Raw genomic sequence first — 14,138 nt, 5'->3', positions numbered from 1 at the left:
TCCCGCGGGTCTCCTCGAGCCTCCGGCAGACCTGTCCGAGCAAGCCAAGATCCTTCCCGGGTCCCGCGCCCGGAGCCCCGCGCCACGCACGGCGCAGGCGCGCAGACACTCCCCATAGCCGGAGGGGCCTTCCAGCCCCGCCCCTGCCGTGTGCGCATGGGCGGAGCCCAGAGGGGTGGGGTCTGCGTCGGGGCGGGGCCGAGCCTGGCCTATAAAGGCGGAGGCGACGCGACGCGCCCGGCTCCTCTCGGCGGTGGCGGCCCAGGCCGAGGAGTCCGCGGTGGTGGCAGCGGCGGTGGCGGCGCTGTTCCCCGCGCGGTCCGCGCAGCGGGGTCCGGGCTGCGCGTCTCGGGCGGCGGCACTGCGGCCCCGGCCCGAGCCCGACCCCGGTGAGTGTGGCCCTGCGACTCCGGCCCGGCCCGGCCCCGGTCCGGGCGCGGGGATCGGGCCCCACGGAGCCTCGCCGCCCTGGGCTCCCGGCGCAGCCGGCCGCGGCCACTCAACGCCCTCCTTTGTCTGCTCCCGCCTTCAGGGTCCCCTCCCCTGCCGCCCCTCTCCCACGGGCCGCCCCTCCGGGCCCCGCGTCCCCTCCCCCGCTGGCGGGGCCCGGACAGAAGATGGTGCAGAAGAAAACAGCCGAACTTCAGGGCTTCCACCGTTCCTTCAAGGTGAGGGTCAGGTCGGTTTGGGGGTGCCCAGGGCGGGACCACTGGACTTGGAGCCCGCCCCCAGTTCCCGCGGCTCATGCCAGCCTCACCCTTTGCCTGGGGCTGCCCCAGCCTGGTATTCATTGCGGGGGGAGGTGATCCTGGGCCAGAGTCCAGTCTCAAGCACCCTGGGACCTGTGGGGTCTTTCTTCCAGGAGCTCCCCAGTCTGTGGGGCCTCTACCCATGTGTACCCATGAAGACCCCAGCCAGGCATGTGCTGGTATGAGGAGGGATTCAGTATGCCACAGTCAGTCCCTAGTGCCCTGGGGCCTCTGGGGTCTTTACTCCAAGAACCCCAGGCAGAACTGGGGGGCCCCTGCCCATGAGGGCCCCTGGCTGTGTGTTCCCTGCAGACCCCAACTAGTGTGCACTGCTGGGGTAGTCAGCAGCCATAGTCCTGTCCCCAGCGTCATGGGAGGGCTTGGGAGGGTCTGTTGGGTCCTTCCTCCCAGGAGCCCCAGACAGGGCTGCAGTCCCTGGGACACCCTCCTGGGTGGTCTACAGAATGCGGCAGTGGATTGAATGCCTTCCCAGCTCTGCACCTCCCAGACACCCCAGGCCCAAGTGCTATTTCCTGTCAGAGCAGGAAGTTTCTGTGGCGGCCCCATGGCTGTGGCAGTCGAGTTCTGGTCTCAGATGAGCGAGTCTGGTGGGGGCAGGCAGGTGTTAGGCAGGGGCCCCACAGAGCCTGGCCCTGGGGAGGCAGTGATGTCAATGGCTACCCCACCCCACTGGCCGGGTTATGTAATGGCTTCCCTGGGCCTTCTTGGGCAAGGACCTGTTGCCCTGTAGAGAAGGCAGGACCTGGGTGTGTGTGTGTCTGTGTCTGTGTATGTGCATGCTTGAGCTCCAGTGCCTACAGGTGAACTGCAGCCACAGTAGGAGGAGCAAGCTGAGACTAGGTTAAAATTCCCAGCCCATCCAGGCAGCGTCCCAGGCCAGCGCCCCGCCCCTGCCCACACGCCTGTCATCCTGGCTTCCCCCTGCCTCCCAGGGCAGCTCCAGCCTTGGAATGTCCAAGTGTTTGGGACTGGGCAGGAGCAGGGTGGACGAGAGACATCCCTGGTAGTGGTCTGTCCCCTCTGGGGGCTGGGTGGGAGCCAAGATGGGGTTAGCATGTGGGGCCAGCATGGTGGCCAAAGCACACTTGAACTTTCTGGATGGTTCCACCCATCTCCTGCCAAGGCCTGCTGACTGGAGGCCTGCAGCCAGGCCTAGGCCTGGTCTGGGTACACTGCCTGGTAGCACGGACTGGCCTCTGCAGGCCACACAACAGCCCTGTACCGAGGTGGGACTGTGGGAGCCCTGAGGGAGTTGGAGGGACCCTGGGCAGGGAGTCCTAGCTCTGAGGTGGCCCTCTTGGTGGCCAGGGCTGGCCACTCTCAGCATCTCCTCCAGCTGCACCCAGCTGCTCCCCTGGTCTGCCAGATGTCTCTGATGTGTTTTCCCCCTTTTAAGATGGGAAAGTAGAGGCTTGGAAGGCGAGGGCCTTCCCCCCACCCCACCCTGCAGGCCCTCTGCACGTGGTGACAAGGACACAGGAGCAGGCCTGCTGTCCCTTCATCTTGATGGCTTGGCCATCTCTTCTCCAGTGCTCTTTGCACTGGAGGCTAGGACGGGGCAGGGGGTTGGTCAGGACCCAGAGGCTCCCTCAGGTCCTTGCACCCTTCGGTAGTCCTACGATTCCCCCAGGTGCTCAGATCAGTAGGCTGGGGTTGGGTAGCTGGTGAGGAGCTGCTGGCCCCGAGCCTCACGTCCACTCCTGATCACCCCCACGGTGCTACCCCTACTCTCCTCCCCGGTGGAGGTGGTCACTCGGCGCCAACTTATCGGAGCAGAATGCCAGCGCTGGCGCAGCTGTGTCCCTGACCCCATGGGTGCCAGAGCCCTGGGCAGGCAGGGTAGGGGCTGGTGGCTGAGCCCGCGCACACTGGCTGCAGTGCTGCCTCCCTCCCTCGCCCCCGCCCGCTGGGCCTCCTAGCAACTATCTGCAGGCGGGTGGGGAGTCCGGGCGGGCCCACGCCTGTTTTTCAGCCGCTCCCTCTGACCTCTGCCTGCCCCTCTGCTGCCGGACTGGCTTCCAGGCCTCCTGTCTGAAGGAATCTGGCCTAGCCTCTTCTGCCGGTGGACCCCTGGGTGTTCCTGGAGGGTCTCCTGGCATTTCTTCTCTGTCAGATGGCCCTCCTGCCAAAGCCCTGGGTCCAGTTGTTCCAAGGCCCAGAGAGGGGCAGCAACTTGACCCAAGTCATCCAGTGTCAGGGCTGGCACCATGGCTGTGTGTGCAGGGCCCCCACACCCACCTGAAGCCCTGGCCACCTGGTCTGCCCTGACTCGTTTGAGCTCAGGAGAGCAAGCTGAGCTGGTGGGCCTCAGCGTCCCGACCCTCGTGCCTTGCCATGGCTGCCAGTCATCACGCTCAACCTGCTCTGCAGGAACATATTTATCCCAGTTGTCTTTTGTTGGGAGGAACCCTAGCCACCTTTGTTCCTGGGTTAGGGTCCCTTGCAGAGGACCTGGAGGCTGTAGGGGGTGACCTTGAGCTGGCCCCTGCTTGCTACATGGGTTGTTTCCTTAGCTGGACACCAGGGCCTGTGAGGGGTTCCCTCCTGTGGGCTGTGGCCAGGGCAGGGCTGGGCAGGGAGCAGCCAGTGCCCATGTGGGAGACCGTAGGCACCTCTCCCTTGTGTCCCTGCATGGGTCATGGTGCTGAGGATCTGAAAGCAGACGAGGAGGGGGTGAGAGCAGGAGAGGAGGCTCAGAGTTGGGGGATGGGGGCACATCACAGGCAATGTGGTGGGAAGAAGGTGCAGTGGGGACAAGAGGACAGTGTGAAGCAAAGGGGACCATGCTGCTCCATTTCACAGAGGGGAAAACTGAGTCCAGGAGGCCATGGGAAAGTAGGCAGGGCCACCTGGCTGGCAGCCCCACCCAGGGAAGCCAGTGACTCAGTCCCTCCCAGTGGCTGCCCCACACCTTTGATCCCTGTGCCAGGTAGTGGTGCTGGCCCCATCCTGCAGGTGAACAGACCAGGGCTCATGACACAGCCTGGGCCCCACGGTAACTCAGGCCTGGCCTGGGAAGCGACACTCCCTACCTGCAACCAGCCTCTTCCTATACCACATCCCCTCAGCATAGGCCCTGACGGCTGCAGGTGGGGAGTGAAGGGTCAATTTTCTGGTGGCCTGGCAAAGCCAGGCTTTGTGCCCCTCAGTGTGTGGACAGGGAGAGGGCCTGAGCTCTGTCCTTTCCTCTCCTGCAGGGGCAGAATCCTTTCGAGCTGGCCTTCACCCTAGACCAGGCCCGCCACGGGGAGCCTGACTTCAGCCCAGAGTGCCCAACCCGCCCTGGTGAGGGGCTGAGGGGAGGGCACATCTCTGGTGGTGGAGCGGGGTAGCGGGGGGCTGGGCCGCCTCCCAAGCTGGGTGGGCCTTACCTCCAGCCCTCCCGGCACAGATATGCCCACGAGCCAGCCCATCGACATCCCTGATGCCAAGAAGAGAGGCAAAAAGAAGAAGAGATGCCGGGCCACTGACAGCTTTTCGGGCAAGTTTGAAGGTGAGTGGAGCGGGCCGGGGTGGGAGCTTTGGGAAGATGGGCTGGCCCAGGGAGGCTCTCACCTCCACCGCCGGGTCCACAGATGTCTACCAGCTGCAGGAGGACGTGCTTGGGGAGGGTGCCCATGCCCGTGTGCAGACCTGCATCAACCTCATCACCAACCAGGAGTATGCTGTCAAGGTGAGCCAGCCCATGGCACCGGAGCACGCCCCTTGCCTCTCCCCAGCAGCGCCAGGGTCTGGCACCACCTGAGGTGGCAGAAGGAAGGGAGCTGGCATCTGAGCTGCCAGACTGACAGCCGGGGAAAACCAATGTCTAAAAATGGCCCCAAGGCTGGTGACTCAGGCCACCCCTGGGAATCTAGGTCAGCCCAGGCTGAGCCCCCAAGTCCAGGTGAGAAGTGACCAGGGGTGGCACGCCAGCACAGGTGGCCAAGAACTTGCTGCCAGAGGGGTCACCGAGAGCTGGGGGTTCAGTCAGAGCCAGTGCTCCTGTGCTGGGTCATTCAGGCTCCTGTTCCAGGGCTAAGGAATGCTTCTGGGCATTGATACAGAGATCAAAACCCTGTACTCTGAGTCTGGGGAGGTGGGCAGCTGGGGAGACCAGGGCAGGCCTGTGAGAGCCTCCTGCCTACCCTGTGCTGCCCTGACCCAGGGTGTGGCCACGCAGCCTGTGTGCCTGGCCAGGCATCAGACCCCACCTTCTGAGAAGCCTTCCAGGCTTCTGGGCTGGGTGAGGTCATGGGAGGCTGGTTGCCCAGGAAGGAGGGCCAGGTACTCCAAGGCAAGCAGAACTGGCTGGAAACCTCAGGCCTTGGCGGAAGCCTGGTGACCTGGGTGGCTGTGGCCCCTGCCCCTTGGGAGTGCCCAGGTGGGGTGGGTGATGGTGCCACAGGACTGGACACCTAGCATCAAGCACTCTCTGCATGGTTGGGGGGCTCCCGAACCCTCCTTTCTACGGGCCCTGCTGGGCAGGCTGGCTCCTGTCACTCTGACGGACAGGGAGACCAAGGCGGGGAGTGGTTATTCTAGGTGTTTAGGTGGGAACCCCAGAAGGCCACATCCCTCCTGAGAGGGACTGCTGTCTCCTCCATGGAGTGGGGGCCCTAGCCATGTTCCCAGGAGATGGGATGAGGTTCAGTTAACTCCAGAAGGGCATGACTGGTGGCACTGTGTCAAGGAGCCCCTGGAATCTGTGGGGCAGGTGTATCTGTCACTCGACAGGTGGGAGAGCACTTCGGGTGACGGCCCATTGGCCAGTGGACATGGTGCCAGCTTGTTGCTGGAGCCTGGCCAGCAGAACACACCATAGGCATTCCCCTAGGCTGCTGGTGGGCCGAAGCCCCAAGCATGCTGGTGACCAAGCCTGCCCACCCACCCAGTGAGAGGGAGCCCAAGGTCCAGCCTAGGAGGAAGGTCCCAGCAGGTGCTGGGGGTGTTCCCCAGATTAGCATGGGACTGGGAGACAAGATGTGGTGATGTGGTGCCCGGGGAAGGAAGAGAGCTTGGCGGGAGCTAGTTGCCCCAGGCGCCCCTACTCCCCTGGGTGGGGTGTGAGTCACCACAGTGACCCCCAGTCTCCTGCTCTGGGCGGTGGGGTGGGGGGGCACCTCGTCTAAAGAACCTGCTGCCCTGAAGGGATAAGTTGCAGGGGCTCCAGGTCCAAATCGGCCTGCTCCAGAAGGAGAGCTCCAGCTCCTCTCTGTCTCTCCTGCCATGTCACCCCTCCTGGGAGGCCTCTGGGGACATGCTGCCCCGTTTGTGCTGACACCACAGTTTGACTTCCGGTAAATTCTGGGCCCCCATAGGAGAGCTCTGCTTTCCGGAGCTTAAAAGTCTAAGCTCTGATGAGTTTCAGGCATGACCCAGGGGAAGTTTCTGGCGGGCTGTGGAGGATCCGGCTGGCCCAGTTGTGTTTCTGTATGTGTGTCTGTCCTTACCACTCCTATATCCCCCACCCCCGGCCGTTTCAGATCATTGAGAAGCAGCCGGGCCACATTCGGAGCAGGGTTTTCAGGGAAGTGGAGATGCTGTATCAGTGCCAGGGACACAGGTAATGTGACCTAGCCTCGTCACAGCACTGGGCCCCTAGCCACCTTTCAGTGGATAAATGGGCCCAAGAGCCTCCTCATCACCCACAGTGGCCACTTAATGAGCACCCACTGTGTGCCAGGCCCTGTATTGTGGGTGGGCCCAGTGGTGGGCAAGCCAGACAGTCCGAGGTGGGCAAGGTGGAAGCAGGCCCATGGCCCTAGGCCCATGCCTCCTGCCGGCAGGTGGAGGTGGAGGAGGTGCACCCCTCCTGGGCAGGGCTGTGGCTGTGGCTGCACGCGGGCCTGAGGAAGCCTCAACCCTTCCCCTGCCCCTCTGCCCTGCACCCCAGGAACGTCCTCGAGCTGATTGAGTTCTTTGAGGAGGAGGACCGTTTCTACCTGGTGTTTGAGAAGATGCGGGGTGGTACGTGTGGCCTGGCGCAATTTCTGTCTGGATCCCGATGGGCCTGGGGGCTCAGGGCCACCAAGGAGAAACTTCCAGGGGGCCTGCCCATCAGAGGGACCTTAGGGGTCCAGGGTGGTGGCCCCAGCTCAGATTGGAGTACTTTGGACTCAAAGAAGCCAGAGTGGGGGCTTCCCTGCCAGGGTGGGGTGGGTGCTGGGCATTGGGCAGTGGAGGTGACACCTGTGTATTCTGGCCCAGGCTCCATTCTCAGCCACATACACAAGCGGCGGCACTTTAATGAGCTGGAGGCCAGCGTGGTGGTGCAGGATGTAGCCAGTGCCCTGGACTTCCTGCACAACAAAGGTGGGTGGCTTGCACCCAGTCCACCTGCCCAGGACCCCTGAAAAGCGTGCCCACCCACCCTTGACCTTGGTTCTTGGTTCTCCTGGCAGGCATCGCCCACAGGGACCTAAAGCCGGAAAACATCCTCTGTGAGCACCCCAACCAGGTGAGGGGTACAGAAGGGGGTGGCCTTCCTTTCGGACCAAGCCCCTAGGACCCAGCCCTCACAGCCCGTTCCAACCCCACCCAGGTGTCCCCCGTGAAGATCTGCGACTTTGACCTGGGCAGTGGCATCAAACTCAACGGGGACTGCTCCCCCATCTCCACCCCAGAACTGCTCACTCCGGTGAGGGCCTGCGAGGAGGGGCAGTGCTGGCAGGGGCGGAGGGGGCGGGAATGGTCCCGAATCCGGTCCCAGACCGCAGTTGCATAACCTCAAGGTGTGGATCCTGCTTGACTGCTGAGGCCTCAAAGTTTGAGCTTCCGCTTAGCAACAGCCGCTGATTGGCTGGGCAGGGCCGCAGCCGAGGCTGTGGGCCTGGGCGTGCTCCCGGCACCTGTTGATTGGGTGGGGGTGAGGGGTGGGGTGGGGCTGGCTCCCTCGGTGGCTTCTGATTGGCCGGCAGGGCGAAGGCGGGGCTGTTTTCTTTAGTAGCCTCTGATTGGCCGGGCACGGGCTTCAGGAAGTCCAAGTCAGTGAGCCCCCTCCCGCCTCCGCCGGCCCTAAAGCCCTGCCTTCGCCTACAGTGCGGCTCCGCGGAGTACATGGCCCCGGAGGTAGTGGAGGCCTTCAGCGAGGAGGCCAGTATCTACGACAAGCGCTGCGACCTCTGGAGCCTGGGCGTCATCCTATACATCCTGCTCAGCGGCTATCCGCCCTTCGTGGGCCACTGCGGCAGCGACTGCGGCTGGGACCGCGGGGAGGCCTGCCCCGCCTGCCAGGTGCGAGTGGCGGCCTGCTGTGCACCCCTCCCCCAGCACCCCGCCAGGCCTGCCTCGGCCTGCACACACACTCATACACACAGGCTGTGCACCTTCACCGCGGCCTGCCTGGTGCACCCCAAGGCCTGGTCTATGTACACACTTACCCGCTACCCTGGGGACCGGCTCGTGCACCCCCCAGGGCTGCCCTGTTTGCACACAAACCCACACCCAACCGCAGATCCTGTCTCGTGTACCTCTGAGCACCCCTCAGGGCTTGGCCTCCAACCGCTGGCCACATTAGCAGGCCACTGCCTCTTCGTTTCCAAAGGCAAGGCCTATGGTTTGGGGTGGTCAGGTTCTAGCCTTCTATAGACCACCTGAGGCTCAGGCGTCATGGCCTGATTTCCCCTTGATTCAGCTCACTCCAGTAGAGCCCAAGTACCTCCCGGAAGCCACTCTCTGGCCCAGCCTCCCAGTACCTCTGCTTTGCTAGCTGAGCTCAGAACACTTGCCCTAAGCCCAGGCCCAGGTCACACAGGATGTGGTGGAGGAGGGGTGCTCCTCCAGGTCTGGGCTTGCCCATCCAGGCACTGGGGACATGGCCTCAGCCCTTGCTAGTTGCCGCTGACCCCTCTCCCCGTGTCCTCTCCAGAACATGCTGTTTGAGAGCATCCAGGAGGGCAAGTACGAGTTTCCAGATAAGGACTGGGCCCACATCTCCTTTGCTGCCAAAGACCTCATCTCCAAGCTCCTCGTCCGCGATGCCAAGCAGAGACTGAGCGCTGCCCAAGTCCTGCAGCACCCCTGGGTGCAGGGGGTGAGTGGGAGCCCCAGGAAGCGTGGGAGTACTCAGACCTCCATCAAGCCTCTGCCAATGGGCCAGGGTTACTCAGAGCAAGGGTCGAAGAGCCCCAGAGTGAGCTAGGGCACAGTAGGGAAACCCCCACTGCCTGCTGGCCAAGTTCAATCTGCACTGCAGGCGCTCCTTGTTGCCAGGCTCTGTGTCCAGGAGGTGCTGGGGCCTCTTCTCGAACAGCATCAAGCTGAGGTCAGCCAGGTGGCACTCGGGCAGCAAGCCAAGGTAGATTCATGGCCTGCCAACGGCAGTTCCAGGCTCTCTACCCACCAGTCTGGGAAAAGCGCGATGTGTCTGTCTTCTGCCCAGTGGTCGTCCCAGGGGGCAGGTGCTTAGGCCAAAGGTCGGCACCGTGGGGAGCAAAGACTCAAGGTGGAGGGGGCTTCCACCCTCTTCCAGGAGCTGGGAACCACCTGAAGGGGCAGCTGTGCTGAGAGGCAGGCCCGCCCCCAACTTGGCGGGTTACCCGCAGGTGCGCTGCGTTCACCACCCCTGTACTCTGGTGTTCTCAGAGTCAGCCGGGTGCCACGCGGGCGGGCGGGCTCTCCTCTCTAACCTCGCCTCTCCTGTCTTTTTGCAGTGCGCCCCGGAGAACACCCTGCCCACGCCCATGGTCCTGCAGAGGTGAGGCCCTAAGTGGGGAGCCCCAAGTCCATGAGGGGCGCTAAATGTTAAGATGTAAAAAACCCTTTCAGTCCTGGGGCAGGGAAGCTGTCCAAGCGCTTGGGTGTCCTTCTATTAGGTGCAGGGTTTGTGACTCCAGGGGGGGCTCCAACCCACTGCTGCCCCAGCCCCACACCCACCCATCGGAAACTGGGACCTCTTAGGGTCTGCGGTCCCTCCTTGGTGACCCCCACCCCCGCCCGGTCCCCAGGAACAGCTGTGCCAAAGACCTCACTTCGTTCGCGGCCGAGGCCATTGCCATGAACCGGCAGCTGGCCCAGCGCGAGGAAGACGCCGCGGAGGAGGAGGCGGAGCAGGGCCAGCCCGTGGTCATCCGAGCTACCTCACGCTGCTTGCAGCTGTCCCCGCCCTCCCAGTCTAAGCTGGCCCAGCGGCGGCAGCGCGCCAGCCTGTCCGCGGCCCCCGTGGTCCTGGTGGGAGACCACGCGTGACGCCTTCCTTCCCTCTGTACATAGGCCTTCCCCACCTGTCAGATCTAAAAAGATTTTTTAAGCTATTGCCCGCCCGCCATGACCAGCGGGCTCCCCTCCCCCCATCCCCTCCTTCCCCCTCCCGGCTGGATTCCGAGGCGCTCTGCTCAGCTCGGGGGTCTTTTTATATAAGGTTTTTGCTGTTGGTTTTTTTTTTTTTTTTCTTTCTTTTTCTCTCCCCGCAACCCCCTCTTCCAATGGTGTTAAAAGCAAAGCAGGCTCCGGGGGGAGGAGAGCTGCGGGCGCGCGGCTGGGTGGGCCCTCCCTCCCGCCGCCCGGCCCGGGACGCCTGGGCCACTGTGAAGGCCCCTCCCTCCCCCCGCGGGACTCAAGAGAGGAGGGCGTGGCGTCTCCTGGGCCGGGCGGGGCCCCGCCGCCCTCTCCGGCCCTCGCGGTGTTTTCAGGGACCGGTCCACCCCCACCTCCCCTGGATGAGACGGCAGCTTCTCCCCTCCCCATAGACACCCTGGTGGGCGGCGGGGCCGGGGGTTTCTCAGGTCTCCGCAGTCGCGGGAGCGGAGCCTGGGGCGGGGAGGGCGGAGTGACGCCCACTGGACACCCCACCCCTCCCGCCGACTGACAATCGGGGCTCCCTCGAACCTTGACCTTAAGCTGCAGCTGATGGGCCCTCCTCTGGCCCTTCCACTGGGGACTGCCCACCCGGGAGGAGGGCGCCAGGGCAAGCGGGAGGGGCTGGACAGGCGCCCGTCAGCCGACGTGGGGGTCCCACGGACCCCAGACCCGGGCACCCGAGTGCCCCTTCTCAGGGCTCAGTCTGACCACGGCCACGTCCTGCCCGGCAGCCCCGCGGGTCCGGTGTGGATGCCCCGTCAGCCCCCCTCCCCCACCCCGGGCGGCGTCTCTGCCCCGCCCACCTTCAGGAAAAGGCCGCAGCTGCTGCCCGGTCCGCCCGCGCCCGAGTCAGACGTTGTCGCGTGACCCGCCGGTCTGGGGAGTCTGGGCCCTCCCCGATCTGACGCCTGGGCTTCGGGTGGGAGACACTATGCAATACACAGGCTTCCTTTTCTACGTGCACAGGGGCTTCTGCCGGGACGGGGGCGGGGGAGGGGTGGCGGGCGCGGGCAGGCGGTCCCCAGGGTCCCGGCCGGCTTCTGCGGGTACCCCGATCTGGCTTCTAGTCGTTCGTTCTGTTTCGTTAGTTTTCTAAAACAAAAGTTGACTTCCCTTCCCTGTTCTTGAAGAATACTTGAATGCGGGGGGAGGGGTTCGAGGTGTGGGGAGCTCGGGCGCAGTCTCGGTGGTCCCCCCACGTCTGGATGTTGCCACAGTCCTAGGTGGCTGGTGGGGGCCGCCTCCCCTCCCCGCCCGCCGGATCTGTGGACTGGCCTTTCCAAAGATTCCGGGGGTGGGGAGGCAACCCCCCGCCATCATTTCTCTCCCATTTGTGATTCCACGTTTTGCAGCCGAGAATTCTGCCTTTTTGTAAAAAAAAAAAAAAAAGAAACAAACGGACTCTCGCCCGCTGCGAGGCGCCATGGCCATTTTACTCGGGAAAGCTGAGCTGTGAGCCGCTTTTTTTTTTTTTTAAATCCAAAGGTGGGACATCCACTTCCTCCTCGCTGTCTCGAACAGTGCGGCCCGGAGGACTGGTCAGAACCGTTACTGTGAATGAGCCTGGCTCTCAGGCTGCTCCGGCGCTGGGGGAAGGGGGCACAGCAGTGTTTCAACGTTAAGATGGGTAAAAAAAAAAAAAAAAAAAAAAATTTAAAGTGGGGGAAAAACATCCAAGCACTTTAACTCCACTCTACCAGGTGAGCTGATACAGCTCAGAAGTTTTCCTTTTCACCAACTGTCAATGCCGGAATTTTGTATTCTGTTTTGTAAGGATTTAATAAAAGTCATAAAAACCCGTTTGCATGCTCACGTTGCGGCTTTCCCGTTGTCCTGCAACAAACTGCCCCAAACCTAGTGTCCCATGTTGTTATTCCTGGCGGTGCTATGAGTCAAGGATGCAGACAGGGCTTGAAAGGCTCAGTTTGTCCTTGCGCTAGGACACCTGGGTCCTCCACTGGGAAGGTTCATCACCGTGGGCTGGGCTCATGCTGAGGCCGGAACTTGGGCCAGGTGCCCACAGGGGTCTCTTGTGTAACTTGGGCTTCCTCATGTGGCTGGCTGATCTGAGCAGCCTGGCTTCAGAAGTCATGCTGCATGGCCTCCCCAAGTCCAAGGTCAGTGGAGATCAGCAAGCAGCTGTCCCAGGTCCAAAGGGAGGGAGGAAAACAGCTTTGAGTTGGGGCGGGGCACCTCTGGACAATGCAACCTAATTCAACAAAACCCAGTAATTCAGACCTCCCCCTCATGGCTGGCCCTCCTCCCTCTCTAGACTCCTTTCTCAACTGTGATTATATTCCTGCCACCTGCAGGTCTTTGCTGGACAGCCAGGGCTGACTTCAGATCCTGGTGGGAAGAGGGAGAAGCAGTGTGTTAGGGAGGGCTTCCGGGAGGCAGAAGCCAAAGGGTAGGGGGCTGTGAAGTCCAGTGGTTAAGGACAGCAGACAGGCTGGAACTCCAGGCCCTTTCAGACTGCTGTGCTTATCAGTTCCCTCATCTGACAGCAGGGGTCTTGAGGAAAAGCCAGGTGAAACCAGCAGGTAGCACAGCAAGAAGGCAAGAAGAAAGCAGTCCAGCGGTTAGGACAACGTGCTGCCAATGCAGGGGGCATGGGTTTCATCCCTGGTTGGGGAACTAACATCATACCATGTGGTGCCACCAAAGGGTTGGAGGGGGGAAATCCTCTGCAGGGCCTGGAATGGGCCAGTCTAGGATCAGCCCCTGGAGCCTTCCGTGTGTCTGGCTTCTGTCTCCAAACAGCACGTCCTCAAGATTCACATGTGTTGCAGCGTGCGTTGGTGCCTCACTCCTCTTCACACCTGAGTCATAGCCCCATTGTCTGGACCACACTGTGTTTATCTGCTACCCACCGATGGACATTGAGGCGTCCTGCTTTCTGGAGTAGCGAGTTGTGCTGCTAAGAACACGTAGCATATGTTTGTCTGGATGTTGTTTCATTGCCCCTGGGTAGACACCCCTAGAAGGAATGCGAGCAGGGCACAGGCCCCATTGGATGTCATTTCAGAAGGACTGATCTTGATGCCATGTGGAGTGTGGGCTAGGGGCCAAAGGACCCCGTGGGGCACCACTGTCTCCCTTGCAGCCAGCCCAGTGAGGGCTGACAGGCCTACAAGGGTGGAGCCCACAGAGCAGATAGGTGCTTTGCAGGGAGTGGTATCTAGCGGTGCTTAGGGACAGCCTGGATGTTGCGAAGTGGGGCTCAAAGGGGGCTCTCCCAGCTGCTCGGAAGGCTTCCTAGAAAGGTGTAGGCACTGGGATCCCCTAGGACCCCAGGCTTGGCAAGTGGCACCTCCTCCCTGACTTGGCCCTACCTGAGGAATCTTCAGGGATACCTTGGAGCCTGGCCCCGCTCCTGCATTTGCTCAGCCGCCCTCTGGAGCCCTCTTCTCAAACCCCACAGCTACCCTGCCCCAGCCAGGACCATGGCCCCCTGCCTAGTTTCCCCAAAGCCCGGGCTCAATGCTGTCCCTTGCCCGGCCTGGCACATGCGAGGGAAATGGGGTGGGTGCCACATGCTAAGCCACCACCCTCCCAGGTGGCATGGGGCCCTGCCCAGCCCTGCCAGGCCACGCCACTGACCTCTGCCTGCCCCCTGCCGCCTGCCAAGACCCGGCCACCAGGCACAGCTTGTTCTCTCAGCTGCAGCCCTAAGTTTCATGTTTGCGGTTTCCTCTCGGCCGGCCCCACCCCTCCCAGGCCGACCCCGCCCCTTTCACGGCCGGCCCCACCCCTCCCAGGCCGACCCCGCCCCTTTCACGGCCGGCCCCACCCATCCCAGGCCGGCCCCGCCCCTTTCACGGCCGGCCCGGGCCCTTCCACGTCTCGTGGAGGAGTGGCAGGAAAATCCTGGAGACAAAGGAGCTGAAGGCTTTCCGGGGTGGCGTTGGCGCCTTCTGTTTGCGCCACGGGAAACGGAGCTCAAGGCAGGCAGCTGGTCCAGGGCTTCTGCAAACTGGATCTGTCACCCCGAGATTCCGAGGAATCACGGGTGATTCTGGAGCTGCCCTCCCCGAGCCTCCACAGTGCTAAGGATAGGGAAAACGGGGCTAGTGTACGTCCCGACACTTT

The 14,138-nt window shown here is 62.7% G+C and overlaps 1 protein-coding gene across 1 annotated transcript; it reads left to right on the top strand.

Annotated features, from left to right (window-relative positions):
• Positions 245-11,851, top strand: MKNK2 (MAP kinase interacting serine/threonine kinase 2). Its single transcript, XM_018050749.1, has 14 exons — positions 245-389; positions 533-668; positions 3,968-4,055; positions 4,162-4,263; positions 4,346-4,443; positions 6,236-6,315; positions 6,646-6,719; positions 6,960-7,064; positions 7,154-7,209; positions 7,294-7,389; positions 7,791-7,985; positions 8,620-8,784; positions 9,404-9,447; positions 9,698-11,851. The coding sequence occupies exons 2-14, from the start codon at positions 618-620 to the stop codon at positions 9,936-9,938; spliced, it is 1,395 nt and encodes a 464-aa protein (XP_017906238.1). The 5' UTR covers positions 245-389; positions 533-617; the 3' UTR covers positions 9,939-11,851.

Source organism: Capra hircus, chromosome 7, assembly GCF_001704415.2.
Source record: "Capra hircus breed San Clemente chromosome 7, ASM170441v1, whole genome shotgun sequence".
In the NCBI taxonomy this organism is placed as follows: domain Eukaryota; kingdom Metazoa; phylum Chordata; class Mammalia; order Artiodactyla; family Bovidae; genus Capra; species Capra hircus.
Note: the sequence above shows the minus strand (reverse complement) of the source record. Positions and strands in the feature narration are given on the sequence as shown.

Coding starts and splice junctions, on each gene's coding strand:
- MKNK2 (XM_018050749.1), top strand. CDS start 618: ATGGTGCAGAAGAAAACAGCCGAACTTCAGGGCTTCCACCGTTCCTTC. Junction 6,720..6,959: donor GTTTGAGAAGATGCGGGGTG/GTACGTGTGGCC, acceptor ATTCTGGCCCAG/GCTCCATTCTCAGCCACATA. Junction 7,210..7,293: donor TCTGTGAGCACCCCAACCAG/GTGAGGGGTACA, acceptor AACCCCACCCAG/GTGTCCCCCGTGAAGATCTG.